General features: G+C 44.0%; 1 protein-coding gene across 3 annotated transcripts in view; it reads right to left on the reverse strand.

Annotated features, from left to right (window-relative positions):
* Window positions 1-475: 475 nt before the first annotated feature.
* LOC307253235 (protein bicaudal D homolog 2-like) overlaps window positions 476-16085 on the reverse strand; it is a 46600-nt gene continuing 30990 nt past the window's right edge. The window contains exons 6-11 of one of the 3 annotated variants that reach the window (XR_013844952.1): window positions 14483-14740; window positions 14111-14314; window positions 13447-13983; window positions 12742-12893; window positions 4382-6355; window positions 476-2769 (exon numbers count right to left, since the gene is read on the reverse strand). Coding sequence is in view for 2 of the 3 variants with exons in the window: in XM_080031172.1 (XP_079887298.1) it covers window positions 6001-6355; window positions 12742-12893; window positions 13447-13983; window positions 14111-14314; window positions 14483-14740 (1506 nt within the window). In the remaining variant the exon portion in view is untranslated. Of the gene's footprint in view, window positions 6356-12741; window positions 12894-13446; window positions 13984-14110; window positions 14315-14482; window positions 14741-16085 lie in introns of all 3 variants that reach the window. The other 2 variants (XM_080031173.1, XM_080031172.1) reach the window with 2 other exon arrangements.

A 16085-nucleotide genomic window follows, 5' to 3' on the forward strand; every position in this document is an offset into this window, starting at 1 on the left:
GCAGTTTTTGAAAAAAGCCCAGCAGCATTACTCACTACCACTCAGTGTAGCATTGATTGGGCCGAGAGCCTGGACAGGAAGTGCTGGGTGCACCAAAGGTCAAAACATAACACTGGCTATGTTCAGTAGTATGTAGGTGTATCTCCAGAAGGCAGGGAGAGGAACGGGATAGGAAAAGAAATGGTAATACCAAGAAAGGAAGCGGAGGAAGCGAGAGAGAGAGAGAGAGAGAGAGGGAGGTTTAAGTGAGACAGCAGAGCAGAAAGAGGACAGGGGGGAGAGGTGTTGGAAGAGTTTTTTTTGTGTATTTGTGTAAAATTTGATCTGGTCTTGGAGGCGCGCAGACAGCTGGGAAGTTCCCCCTGCCTCCTGGGAACACTCTTGAGGGGACACTGGGGCTGCAGACCATACGCTTCCCTATTTAACCCTTTATCTGCTGCTAGAGTGGAGGAGATATAAATAACAACACCCAATACACCTTGGAACTTAAGTCACATTTATTGTTTTTTTTAGTCAGTATGACTACCTTTACACATTACAGGAAAACAACCAAAAACACTTTTCATAGGATTAAGTTCAGCAGTAATACATCAGACTTAATTCTTGTCCTTTTTCCGTTTTTCTTTTGAAATCCATAATTTAAAAAAACTCCCTGACAAAAGATCACATGTTTGTTTTCGATTCTGTGTAAAGGTCCCATGACTGAGGAACATGCATAATGACATTTAGCTGTACTCCATATGCCACTAATCGTTATGCACATTATCAATAAGAATACAGTACTGCATAACAATTCAAATAAATACCAACATACAGGTGAGATCGTTATTTCATATAAAGATATCAAACTCTCATTATGGATCAATACTGAAACACAATATGACAATATAAAGTTTGCACAGCTAATTTTATTATCACAATGCTATCGCTTCCAGCAAACAGAAAACCCTTTCCTTTTTATCTTAATGTATAAACATTATCTGAAATTGCACTTTTGTTTTTAGCTTCGCGTCCGTATTTTGTAACTTTTAACGCCTCAACAAACAAGCATTGGCTGTAATGGCACTATTCAAGCTTGTTGATGCTTATTTTGTTTTCTGTTTCCTGAAAACACAACGCTCAAAAGATGATATATAAAAAAAAAGATTCAAGAATATAAAAAAAACAACAACAAACAAAACTCATATTGGACAAAAAAAAGAAAGATAAAATGCGCTTTCTGCACATTTTTTCCTCAACAATACTATTGATATCACATTACCTTCACCAAACAACGCTAGAGATACGTAGATGTTTCCAATAGCACACTGATGAAAACATTTCAGATGCTTGGATCATTTTATTCAATAAACAGGAGGCCAAAGGGATTTCTTTTGGTTCCCAAAGTTTGATTAAAAAAAAACTTTTTCTCAATACCCCTGAATTAATTGAATGGATCACTGACCTGCAGAATTCAATACAATTTCAGTTTTGAGCTAATTTTAAAACTATCATCTCAATCATGCAGACAGGGGGAAAATTCCCCTCTTGCACTTATTGCTGCTCACAGGTATTTTTTAACCCAAAGTCCTCACCTATATATAAAAAAAACTAAACATAAAATACTAGTTTAAGATTCTCCCTTGAAACAATGAAGGCACTACTGGTCAGAAACGAAGAACTAAACAAATCAAAAAGCGAAACCCCCCCTGGCGCGAGAGCCATGGCCCCACAACACTACACCTTTCTCTGTGACGGCTTGTCTCAAATCCCCAGTCTTGATTCTTTTTTTCGACCTAAACGGTGCACCAAGATTTGGCACGATAAACAAAGAGAGAACGAAACAATTCCAATTTGGAATTTAATTGTTGCATTTGCATAGAATTCTGAAAGTCAGTGATCCTGTTTAAACGCCCTCGGTAAGAAGCTTGGAAAAGAACATCAATTCCATTCAAATTTTTCCCAAAATGCAACTTACCCGTTTGAGTCAGAGCGTTGTCAAGTTTCATTGTGTTATTTTGAACTATTCCTAGGAATAATAAATACATGAAAAAAGCCCAGAATTTGATCACCCTGGATTTTTTTGTATAGGACATGGCAGTAGAACAGACATAAAAGAAATAACCCAACAGCATAACATATGATGTAACAAAACAATGTAAGAATGATTACTTGATGGATAAAACCTCGAGGATAAAGTCATTATAGTAGGGCTGTGGTTTGTGGAGCCTTTATAAGGGTAAATAGTTCCCGTTATTTGAGTTTAGATGATTCAGGAGGACGTATAATCCTATAGTCTTAAAACTTGTACTGAATTACTCACAAACCATAGTACTACCATGCTTTCCTATTGGTTAATAATAGTCTGTTATAATCCTATATAATGAAAGTGCACAGATTTATAAAATAATAAACAAAAAAACAAAAACAAAAAAGTTTTTTGATTTACATTGAGAAACAACCCCAGATCCCCTGGCTTTTTATTGGAGGGTTAGATTAGCCAATCACAGACTCTAGTCTGAAGTGTACCCAGTTCATTGGACCAGTGAGAAATTGGCTTCCAGCAGCAGCAGCACGCGAAGAAAACGAGTGTCATTCCGTATGACATCACATTTTAAAAGCAATAAAGAGGGAAGTAGGACAGTTGATTTGACTGGAAATCAGTGTTTACATTTCGCATTTAGTCCAAATGGCCTATGTGTGCTAATTCTTTTATGGCCAAGTCAATCAGCAGTGAGAATGGGCGCTTGTGTCGGTGCTTCGTCATCCGCGCAGAACTACTTGTAATTACTGCAAAATGGAGAAAACAAACAAATGATCAGCATTATTTGTCAAATTCTAGAGTGTCTGTTAACATGTTAACATGGCAGCTGAGTCCATACAGACAAAAGGCGGCGGCTGTGGTTAGTCAAAGCGACAGGAGCCATGTGAGTAGCCCTGAAGCAGCCAAGTCAAGAGCTTTGTCCCACCAACATGGTTGATAAATTCCTGAAGAGCGCATGTGAAAAGCCAAATACCCTGCGGGGTGCAGTTAGGAAGCCAATGACTCACCAGTACCATGACCGTGTTCATTCTTAGGACAGAGTTGAATGCCGTTAATACCACCAGGTCAAAAAGGAGAGGAGTGTCTCTCATATGCAATGCAAAGTTAATGTAGAATGGGTTATGATTTTTTTTACATGCAGGCTTTAATATAAATCAGAGAGTCGATGCATCGTGTGTATTCAAAACTTAAAAAGGTGGGAGGAGCCTGCAAGCAGAGGTAGGAGGAGCTTTTCAGGTGGCATGCACTTATGACACCGGATAAGCCAGACATTGGTTTCAAACTAGAAGGAGCCAATTCGTAATTTTATCCATGTAGGGAAAATAAGTTTCTAGTCACAAACGATCTATCTACTGCTCAGGGATCCCACAGAGCCTATACAAGGGAAAGGGTGTAGCGTCTCAACTAAATTGAATCAATGTCCTATGTCGACCGAGCAACCAGTCGTGTCTTTATTTTTCCTCCCCCAAAAAAAATCGTCCTTCAGTGAGTGTCTCCCTCAGGAAACCCCTGGACTCATTTCTCCACAGAGTCGGACAGACATCTGGCTTTTTCTTCACCAGCACGTCTGTCTTTCTTATCTCCTCTCTCAGGAGCTGCTTTTACAACACGAGTAGTTCTCCTTCCTCTACTCCCCAGATCTTTTCTCAGTCAGCGCAAACTGATAGAAACAGAATATAATCACACTGGTTAAGTTAAGTGAATCTCAAACTTAAGAGTGATTGACCTCCGGGGAGGTTTCTTCTTGTTTTGCCCAAATGTGTACGATAGCCTAGTCTCCATGCTGTATGCTGTGGCTTATGGATGCACACTCAAGCAGGGTTGATCGCTGACGTCCCCATCTTTCAGAGGAATAATTAAGATTCCTCTCTTTATATTCGAGGGGAAGGAATACTGTAGTTGGATCCTGCAAGATTATAACCTGAACATTATCATGTTAAGAATATAGAGTTTAATATATAGCTTATTGGTAGTAGAAAAAAAACGCATAATTTGAAAAATCTTGCAGGATTTTCCTCACATCAACCCTGCTTTTGGCATCATACAACTAATGTGTCTATGATCCATAAGCAGTGCATGGATTTATAAAACACAAGCCCCACTTTGATTTTTTTTTTGCTCCTATTTGCGTAATGCTAGCTCACGAGGGGGTTAAAGCTATTGTGGATACTAAAACAGCACGTCGCTTTGTCCTCACACACACACCATAAAAACAAAGTAAAGAAAAAATAATTAGTGACCCTCCATTTGCAAAATGTTGAAAAAACAAACATCATACAAACGTGAGGGCCAATCACTTCAACGCTCATATACACGCAGGCAAATATCGGGAGCACAACACACAGTGGAGGACGTTACCTGACAAAAATATTCAGAGGGCAATTTCTCTCCCCAGAATTCGTCATTTTACTTAAAGGGTGAGTGGTGAAGCTGGGGGAGCAAGCTGCTGACAATCTAAAAGGAGAGATTGGAAACATGAGAAAGGGTATTTTCTTTTCAAACCACACAGCTTTCACAAAACATAGAGAAAGGGGAGACAGAGGGGGAGAGAACAGTGGTAGCTCAAGTTGAGACACACGGACAGGGCTTTTACATCAACAGATAGATAAATATATCAAGTGTTTGGGTTCGACAGGCACTTTTGCCGAGCGGTCGGTTGATTTTTCGTTTGCAGATCAATTATCCACGCGTGGGTGCATTTTTTTTCGATTTGTGCTCTTGTAGGATTTGCACCATATTTTTGTAAAAATCATCTTTGATCAAAACTATATTGTATCTCTGTTCACAGTAATCATTATATCCATTTTAACAGAAGTAGGAACCTGAGGCACCTATGCTGAAGTGCACTTCATTTGAGTGTGGAGATCGATTTGTCAAACTTTCTTCCTCTCCTATAATATGGCTCTGAAAGAATCCGTGGTAACGTAATGGGTCACATGAAATAGCCCTCCTGTATTTCACCACATCACCCTCCTCTTTTTTATATTGTAGATCCCCGTAATACATGAGTTCGTCTTGTACCACACACCCGACAACAGAAAAACAGTTCAAAAAGCTCCTAAACGTTTGTTTTTAGCTGCAAAGCCATGCGATTCTACTGACCCTACTGTATTGGTGTGCAAGCAGCACAGCTTATACATGATCCTGAAATACACACGTGTGGTCACGGGTGCTCCTTTTTCCGCCCAAACAATTTCATTATAAAAACCGGCAGCCAACCCACTTGAGATTTTTTGGAATTTCTCTGTATAATCTTACTGTGCTCCCTTAGCGAGAACGCTGAGAGACATTGCATATTCTTAAGTTTCTTCAAGTTTATTTTTCTTCAAGTTCCTTTTTCTTCCCAAAAGAATGACCTGATTAGACAGTGGGCTGCTGGGACACAGGTGAGTCCTGGGGGTGCCAGGACAGAGAGGCAGCCGTGGAGAAGCAGGCTTTTTTCTTAAAGGAGCACCGATGCCGAAGAGCAGAGGATGTCATATTTGGCCACACAAGACCGTTTGATTGACATCCTCTTTACAAGTCCCCATCCGCACGATGTGTTACGGTAACCAGGCAATACACCCAGGGGGGCCGGAACAAACGAGCACAAAAGCCGCCACCCTTTTACATCATAAGTACAGCACTGTGACAGCGGAAAGAATAGACACTCCATAATATCCACAAAACCCCCCCAATATATAACCGGGGCCCTATAATCCACATGCCGTATATGTCTACTACAGTCCAAACGTCTAGTGCACACTGTACATTACATATGCATTCCCCTAAGCGTTTACACTAGCGCACACACACGAGCGGCTGGTTAAGTCACACGGCAGTTCCCTAGAGGAGCGCAGGCTTTTGCACAGGGAGCTAAGCGAGCGAGTGGGGCTCTTAAACACTAAGGCAAGGGAAGGGGTTTCGGCCCCTAGACAGCCACCCCCTCCCTCCCCTTCTGTACACAGTAGTCCATTTCACACTTTTCCCCCGCTGCATCAGTCGCAGTAGATCTTGTATTTCTCGCTGCAGAAGACCACGGGGCCTCCCAGAATGCCGTTGGGCACGGCGTTGTTGGGCTCCGGTCGGCCCAGGCCAGAGCAAGGGAGACTCTGACTTACGTGGGGGATGTTGGACGTGCCGCTGGCTGCCTTGCTGCGGGTCCTGGCCCGGCTGCCGGTGCCTCCTCGGCGAGTCTGCTCGTGGTCAAACTCCAGGTCCTCCAGGCGCTGGGTCAGGGCCAGTTTCTGCTGGATGGCCATGCGCAGCAGGGAGTTGAGGGTCTTCTTCTCGTCCTCTGCTGCCGCCAGCTGCCTCTGCATCGCGTCCAGCTGGGTGACATACTCGTCACAACTGCGAGACAGACAGAGAGAGAGACAGAAAAACTGTCACTAAGGTACTTATTTGTCCCTGAAGAATATGACCAATATGTTGTTTTAGAGTAGACCATCAATAATGTACACAGCCATACCACAAGGGGGCACTGGGGGTTGAGAAAACAGTTAACAGCCTTTGCCTCAATGGAGCAAATCCTAGTTGCCTTTTGGTTACGGTTTGCATTAAAGCTATTGCCAAGCTGCATACATGATAAACATACCTGAACGCCATGTTTGAGTCCTGACAGAAAATGTTAAATAGACTAAAAACTACTGAATTTGAAGCACATCATGACCTTTGCCCCGGTTACGCAGTGTTTTAGTCACCACCGGGTGGAGCTGTTGATCTGCATGGTGCAGAACTAATGAGAGTAGCAGAGTCTCTGTCTTCAGCCTCCACCAAAGAGCACACTCAAACCTTTTCAGCACATTTGAAGTCCGACAAGCTACAACAACAGTCTCAATCTGTCCAATGAGTTGCACTGCAACATGGTAAATTATATCCTGCCCTCCCTGAAATTTTACTCAATTTCAAGAGCAAAACACTCTTTTTTTGTTATCTGATCGTGGCTTACAGCTTCTCTAGATAATATGAGTAAGAGTTTGTGTGGAGTAAGTCAACTATAGATCCCATACACAAAGGATGAAAGCATTAACCTATGGGTCACTAAGAAGATCTTCTCTGCGTCACCTGAGGAATGGTCTGAGGAGGAAAGCCAAAGAGGGGAGGAATAACCAAGACGTCGGAAAGAAAAATGCTTTTTAATGCTCGGAACTGACGCCATTCACACTTGACCTCCACTTTTCCAGTGAGAACAGCTTGGAGTGAGACTGTATCACATCTATCCCTCTCCGATCTCTTTGCAAAATATCACAATATGACGACCGCCCACCTGCAGTTCAATACCACTAGATGCTGCACCAAGCTATTATCACCTGTCTCCCTGGGTTTTCTGTGTGTCTAAGGCTGGACATTTATACAAACTGTGTCACTCAACGGGATTTTCAGGTGGGGGGGCTTCATATCTGCTGCTGCACTCTCCATCTGCTGTCATTGTGCTTCCCTCTTTCATTTTCATGCTTTTTTTCCTTCCAGAAAGCTTTTTCATTACTTTGCTCTCTTATTCATCTCGGTTTCAATCACATGCTCTCTGCTGGCTCTTATCTTGACTCCCAAGCCTTATCTTCCTCTGTCACTTCCTTGCCGTTTGCCTGCATCAGTCCATTTCTCTCTCCCCAATCAACTTTCCGAGTTGCTGACAAAGCATTTTGCAAAGTGACATTCTCCAGTAATAACTGACACACCTCAATAAATGGAGGGTAATGCTTATGTTGGTAAGCAGTGCTTTTTCCTGTAACAATACCATGCTATAATCGTTGATTATGACCAACATAATTCAGCTGGTAGGTAGCCTCACCCCACTCCCTTTTCTTTGTTCGACATTAACATAATGTCATTTTTATTTTTTTGGGAACGCCCAAACCTTTGGTAACAGTTCACAAGCTCCTATAGACTTTGAAAAACAACTTGCAGATATCCTGCCTATGTCATGTGTATCTGATGTATTCCAATGTCTTCAAGCTATAACTGACATTTTCCCAGTAGGCATGCGTGATCTAATGATAATGTTTGTATAGTGATTAGGGGCTGCTGCACTGTAAAGAAAAAATCAACTCGTTAAAAGGAACTATTTCAATGTTAATTCGTTACTTTTGTTCTGTAACAAAGCAGAACATCTGCCAGTGGGATGAGATTATTGATCTGAGCTCCAACTAAAATAAACTTGTTTTTCAATATTTCAAGACTTCAGAGGGATTACATTTCATGATAGTTGTTGTGGCAGTCCTCACACTGTCTTGTTTCAACTTTAGAATTTTTTTAATAGTTTAAAAGCAACCTTTGCAAATTCCTTTCTTGTTTTCTTGAAGGCAGAATCTGAGACAAAAACACAAGACTTGTGACCACAGATGTTTTTGCTGCACGTGGTTGTGAGCCATGTGAACTCTGGCCTTGGCGGACCACCCTACATACATAAACCATACCCTCCCCTCTTGTGTATGCAGTTTGATTCCCAGTGGGACACACACACACACACACACACACAACGACAAAAGGGATCAGTGCTGCTTCATTAAACCCAGTTTGAGATGGGGGGAGGGAGGGCGACCCGCACACCAGCCACCTAGGGGGGGTTTCCTTCAGACAGTTCAGCCAGCCACTCTTGCATTGGGGGTGTGAGAGGGCGTGCATTTTTCCCGGGAAAAAACAGAGGAGTCTATTCTCTGGACTTGAGGGATACAATAGGAGCCTTTCTGGCCTGCTGATGAGATGTGGTGACACAATAGCAGAGGGGGACCGGGGGGGCGGTTAGGGGCCTTTAAGGATAAACAACATTCATACTCGCATCATTGACAAACAGAGATTTTATTGTCATTTTGCATTGCATTTTGAACAGTAGTCAATGCTATAATGGTCACATAAGGAAAACTCAACTACTGCTGCGACATTCTTGTATGGTTCACTTTCATTATACCATAGTCTGTGTGAATACTCTATTCTGATTGGCTGGAGTACATTCCATGGGTGTGGATTAACTTCTGATGTATGGACACCTATGGAACTGTTTACATTCTGTCCACTGCGTCGCCGGCTCGCCGCTGATTAAACTGTGTTGATAAGGGATTTGGGATTTATAAAGCCTAAAATATCCTGCCGTGCAATAGCCTCTGGACACCACAGGATGGCGCTCGAGTCGTAACACAAGAGCTGTAGTAACGATAGTAGTACAATAAAGTGGCTAAACTTAATGTCCTCTGGTTAAACGTCAATGGTTATCTCGTTAAAAAGGTGAGTAAGACCCCTGTTTAATTTGACAAAAGGTTTGTAACTGAGTTGACATGTGTTTAGCCACCAAAGACCGGCTTCACTGTCTATCTGGACATAGGCTACTGCTGTCAGTCAGTCACTGCCTCACGTAACTTCAGGCTGTAGCCCGTAATACACATGTTCGCCAGTCACATTCTCCGTGAAATGCGTTATTTATTTTGGGGGAAATGCTTTGTTAGCTCGGTGGAACTGTTGTTAAACATGTTGGGTGATTACATTTACTGTTTGTACAGCGTGCGCAATGTTTTTTGACTTTGTATATTGCTAGCATAACAGTAGGTCTGTGGCTAACAGCTGCCGCAGTCTCCCGTTGCTCGTATCCTTGGTCCGACTTCTCAGTACAATTTGAACGCACCGTTAAAGCCAAATTATGTTGTTGCCAGGTCGTATCCTTGGTTGTTCCTATTGACTGGAGTACTGAACTACGTTTTCATTACATAAGAACCTTATGGGTTTGCAATGGGTATTCCAGTTATTATACGGGGTCTCGGGCGTTGCTGTGGAAACAAGTTGTTATTCGTTCGAAACAAATCTAGTTTCGTTCAAAAAAAATCTAATTTGATCGCAAAAAGGCATGAAAATATAACTGATTGGTCTAATTATTATTTTTATTAGTAGGTGACTATGGTATAAGCGGGTTAATGCCCTTCGAGGTGTCCAGGTATCAGGGATTAATGGACTTCGTGAAGGCAACTGTCCTCCGCTGCGCGTCGGACAGTTCTCGCCTCCACGGTGTCCATTAACTCCTGATACCTGGACACCTAGTCGGGCATTAACCCTTACTTAATGCCTCCAGAGCAAAGAAAACACACACAACCTCCTCAGCTGTTTGTCTAGAGCCTGATTGGTCATGGTGGGATGGATATCAGAGAGAGAGAGAGAGCGAGAGAGCAGTGAGGAGGCCAGAAAATAAAGAAAGAATGATGGAGAGGGAACACAAGTAAATAAATAACAGCAGGATGATTTAGCATGCACATTTGAGAGGAGGAAAATACTTCTTGGGTTAATGATTTGAATGTTTATCAGTATGAGAGCAGGAGCTGTGGACATGTCGAGACATGTCTAAGGAATGTTAGAGGCAGGATCTCACAGTTAACATGACACCAGAGACTGCAGCTGGGCTGGAGAGGCACACACACACACACACACACACACACACACACACACACACACACACACACACACACACACACACACACACACACACACACACACACACACACACACACACACACACACACACACACACACACACACACACACACACACACACACACACACACACACACACACACACACACACACACACACACACACACACACACACACACAATAACCGGGTCAGCTACAGGCACTTTTCGGCCTTGTGTATCTCACTCTGAAAAAATTCTAACATGATGCAATACACTTTAGAAATCTCAAGTAACCACACAAAGGATCCAACACAATCCTAAACTTTTTTTCAGTTCCACTCATTCTTTTCTTGCTCTAACACCAAACAACTATATCCGCGAGTTTTCCAGCATCTCAGAAATCCACCTATACAGACTGTGTCCGAGCGGTGATTAGCATACGAAAACAAAAGAACAGCCCGTCAAGTTAGGCTCCTGTAGTGGGTTTTAAATTGAAAAACCTGGGCCCCTTCCTCTCTCTCTTTTCCAGATGACTAGAGGACCGGGTGAGGAAGGACGGAAGAGGGGACGGGGATACAAGAAGAGGGGGGAGTGTGGGAAACTTTGCTCAGGCGAGTCCCCCCCACAGTCCCTTGACCCAACTCTGAATTTACATACCAATGCACCAGTCCCATATACACACAGAGAATCCTAATTCATGCATAGGCAACCAGAGTGGTGACAGAACTACCAGGGGGCTGGAGTCTAATAAACATCATAATCAGGGGAGATGCTTTTACTGCATGAGGAGGAAAACACATGGGGTTGACGCAGGTGCTCAACAGCAAGCCGTAATGTGTTGTCAGTATCTTAAGGCAAAAAGAGGCTTATTGAGAAAAGACTCTTCACAATGGCTCCGATTCCTCACAGTAAATATGATCTTACGCAGATAATGTCATTAGCAGTAGCGACATCTGGTTATCACTTAGTTATGGTGGCCTTTGGTCCAAATTGAGTCAAGCGTTACACCATCTATATCTGCAGTGCGGCAGAAATCCATGACAACACACACACACACACGCTTACTGTATATTTGCAGACAGCTGAGTTTTCCTCCTGTTAATAATTGATTAGACACTGCAGCTATGTGGAGTTACTTGAGGGATAGGTATTGAATGACTGTATGTGTAAAATGAGGGGCTGTGCTGAGCTGCAGCCCTCTGTTAACCTTGGGTTTCTATAATCCTGTCTATCTCCCCCACCCCCCTCCACCTTCCTCTCCTTCTACATAGGTCTGGTCCCTCTGCACAGCTTGAGCTTTGCTGTAGATCGCTGAGGAAGTCTTAAGTGCAATAGGGAAAGACTGTCTCAGCATCTCGGCGCAGCCATCTGGACCAGGGATGATATTTACGGGAGGGGAAGTGTTCATCAAAAAAATCACAAATAGGAAAGGCAACTCAAAAAGGGAGTTGTGCATTCACCTTGGAAAGTCTATAATACCACCCGGACAAATTACGTACACTCATTTTCTTACCTTTCCCCATATGCCCACACGCCAACGCGCAGTCAGTCACACACATACAAATAAACAAACAACAAGCAGTGTGTGAGCACTTAGTCTACTATGTGTTAGCGGTGAATGTGTAATCCAGACCAAGATGAGGTGGGATTATGCACAGAACCTTTGACCGGCTTCTCTTCGGAATCAGAAAAGATTAGGGAGTGTGTCAGCCCATCTGAGACACACACACAAACACACACACACACACACACACACACACACACACACACACACACACACACACACACACACACACACACACACACACACACACACACACACACACACACACACACACACACACACACACACACACACACACACACACACACACACACACACACACACACACACACACACACACACACACTGGTCAAAACACTACTTAAGTGACATTTAAATGACACCCAGATTGGATTCCCTCTGTGCCATATATTCCGTATAAATGGCACTATCCCTTCCTGACCTTGATTCTCAAATACAAAACAACATCTTCCTTTGAAATGTCATGTTACAACAATGCCTAATAATCACATAGGCATTACCAACATGAAAACATGGAATGCATTATGTTAATAATCCTATTTTAATTTTACCTGATTACACTGTTTATGCTGCCTGTGCACGGCTTGGGATTCATGTCAAACCGTTAACAACATTTTTATGTGACAACTGAGCAGTCAGTGGGCCAGCCTTTTGTGAGCTTAGAATGGTATGTCATTAGTATGCGTTTGTGTCCGGCATGAAAAGTGAACCATTAAATCAGTGCTGTCCTCTGGGCAGAGGGTGGCATGTGTTCTTACCGTGTGGCGAACATGGCTCTGAGAGAGGAAAAGGTGGCAGCATCTTCCTTCAGGGCCTTGAGCTCATTCCTCAGCTTCATCATGGTTTCGGTCACCATGGCCTTCTCGTTCTCATACTTGCTCTTCAGATTGGCCAGAGCAACTTCAGCTGTCTGTGGGTGGACGACAAGAACAAAAGGGTCTGAGCAGCTGGAAGGCGTCGGGGGGGATTTCCTGTCTGTTTGTTAATATAAACCATATGACCTATTTTCTTTTTCTGTTTTTCCAAGTCATTAAAGGTAGACCAGCAGCCTGTAGTTGCTATTATTAGTTTAAAAACCATAGGTGTGTGGTTTACGAGGGGCTTTCATGTCTGTTTACTAATGCTCACTCAGTCACCACACACATACTTTATAAGGCTACCAGTGCAACTGCATACACATTGTAGGTCTGGGGTTATGGTTCTCCATGCGTTCTTCTGTCCTAACCACACACAGACCCTCTGGACAGCTGGCATCATAAGGGCTGCTGTCTCAGTCGCCAGTGTTTTGGTATGGATCTTGTCTGCAGGGCAAATGCTGCTAACAGCTGAATAGGCCTGAAATAGCTCACGCCTTTCTTCTTGTATGTGTGTCTTTCAACAAAAACTGACAAATGTTTTGAGAGTGACACGCAGTGAGTTCAGTAGACATTCCAGAGTATAGAAGACAAAGGTGATCAACCCACCTGCTTGTTGGCCTTGAGGACAGTCCTCAGGGTGGCGATCTGTTCCCTCTTGGTGCTGAGTAGGGATTTCAGTTTGAGGATCTCCTGCATGCAGGCGTCCTTGTCCTTGTCAGCGACTGTTCCCAGCTCCAGAGAGGCCACCCTCTGGCGCGACAGCTCCGTGCTGCGGTCCACGGCCAGCTGCAGGTGTTTGATCTGGTCTCGGATGATGGCCACCAGGTTGTAGATGTTCATGGGCTCACGGCGGTGCTCGGAGCCGGGAGAAGGCAGCGAGGAGACGGGCGAATGGGCTCCGTCGCTCAGCTCGCTGGGGAAGAGACCCTTGGTGAGCAGGATGGGAGAACGGCGGCCACGACCCTCCGGGCTGCTGCGCCCGCCCTTCCCCGCCTTGTAGAAGTCCAGCATGACGCGGTTAGGCGTCTCGTTGTTGCACATGCACACGTGGTTGTAGAGGGTTGCCAGTTCTTCGCTGAAGGTCACCAGCTCGTCCTGTGCCACGCTCAGACTGCCCTGGGACTCGCCTGCCACGTCGCTCACCTGCAAAAAAGCCAGAGAAACGTGTCAATTAGGGTCGTGTTCTATCTTTCAAAGTGTATAAAACCCACAGACATAGCTATCAACTATTTTAGAATCATGAAACGGAATGTGAAGAAAAACTTCTCACCTTGCGCAGCTCCTTCTCTAAAATAGCCTTCTCTTTCTGCTCTGACTGACTGCTCTTCTCCAGAGTGGACAGCTTCTCCCCCAGCGTTGTGACGTCCATCTCCAGACGCACGCGCTCCTCTTCGTAACGTGACTGACAGGACTGGTATTCTGCCTTCAGAGTCTTCAGCTCCTCCTTCAGCTCGCCTGCCTCAGACACAGCGACCTATCAAAGGCAAGATCTCAGGTTGAGAATTCAAAAAAAGCAGAGTCTAAAAGAAGACAACTTTTTTCCAATTTAAATTGACAAATGACTTGACTGCTAACTTGACTTGACAGTCTAATCTGACATTTTGTCCCGTTTAAACCCTCACCCATAAGAAGACACACGCACCTTGTACTTGCACTCCAGGATCTCAGGTCCGTTGATGTCCACCTCGTAGTAGTCGCCGTCCTCGTTGCTGTCACGTTCCTTCTCGTTGTCCAGGGCAGACTGCCGCTCTTTGTTGGCCTGGAGCTTGCGCATGGCGTTGAGGTTCTCCGTGAGGCGGTTGACTTTCTCCTGATGTTCTGACAGAGCGCCGTTAGCGTGCTCCAGCTGTTTCTGGGAGTCCTGCAAAGTGGACAGCAGGTTGACCTTCTCACGCTCCATCTGAAAAGGAGAGGCAGAAGACACAAGGTCACGAAACTGTATTTCTGAATGAAAGTACAGTACACTCCGCTTGCATATACTGTATGTGATTTCACATTTAAATTCCTTGGTAACTTGATGATGTGAACGTTCCCTGCTTTGAAAAGAAAGATGAGATTAAATCATGCGTCATGTGGTAACTCTACCCACTATTAGGCTTGTGTTGCCAAGGTATGTGAGGCTCAGGGCCCAGTCGCCCAGCATCAGAGTCAGGGTGACCTTGACAATTGGCTGGAATGGGTTCAGCTCAGCGCTTTGTGGAGACACCAGGCGGGTCGTCTTTCACACAGGCACACACTTGTGCTGATGTAAACACTGAGCTATTTCAGAAGCTGATCTGTAAATAATTTTACATAGCGTAGTCATTCTTGTCAACTTTAATTTTTTTTTGTGGGGAATATATAATGATTAATAATTTCAAAAAGGATACTTTGTATATATATAGTATGTGCTTTTTATTTAATGTACACATGTCAAAATAAAAGTATTGAGGTGATGCATGTTGAATGTCGCATTCAAAGATGCGCCCGGATATTTGTATTCTTACAACATAACTTAGATTTGGATGAGAGCTAGTGGGCAGCTAACACACATCACTGTCCTTCTACTCCTGTAGAGTCCATATTGGATGTTGTTATAAACCAGGGACTGGTAGGTTAACATCCAAAGAGCCGATGTCTAGGGATGTCTAGGATTGACCATTAGGTACCAAATCAATAGAATGAGATAAGGTAGGAGAGCAACCGACTATAGCTAAATGAGAAAAGGAAGCCTTTTGTCTGGTCCGCTCTGATTCCTGCCTGGAATCTGTGGAATGGCCTGGCAGGAGGCTTGAGCAGGCAGTATGTCATGCTGCTGGGTCCATCATAACGGTCAGCCTGAAAACCAGAACGGTTCTGATAGCAGAGCAGCATTAAGCTAACTACTTTACGCATCAACACGGCAACTACGTTTATATTTGTATAGGGGGGAAAAAAACTAATCCGTTACACCTCAAAACAATTATTATCCACAGGTTCCAAATACTTTCTGGTAACCACGGTACCCGATCAGGCGTAGCCTTGGACTCATGGGGTGGTGAGCCAGCAGATGGCAGGTCTACTGGTGCCACCACCCGCTGCCTCACAGCCCAGCGGAGAACTGAAGGGTGCATGTGTGTCTACCTGGATTAACTTTGCTAGGAGGGGATTTAGATCCCTGCAGCAGCTGGGGTCAGGATCTGGCCCAAATATCCACTGACTCAGGCACTTTTTCAGACACACCTCAGACATACTCATAAACATAGTCCTGCTGTCTTTTATTATTT

The sequence above is a fragment of the Ammodytes marinus genome (assembly GCF_949987685.1).
Source record: "Ammodytes marinus genome assembly, chromosome: 7".
Lineage (NCBI taxonomy): Eukaryota > Metazoa > Chordata > Actinopteri > Uranoscopiformes > Ammodytidae > Ammodytes > Ammodytes marinus.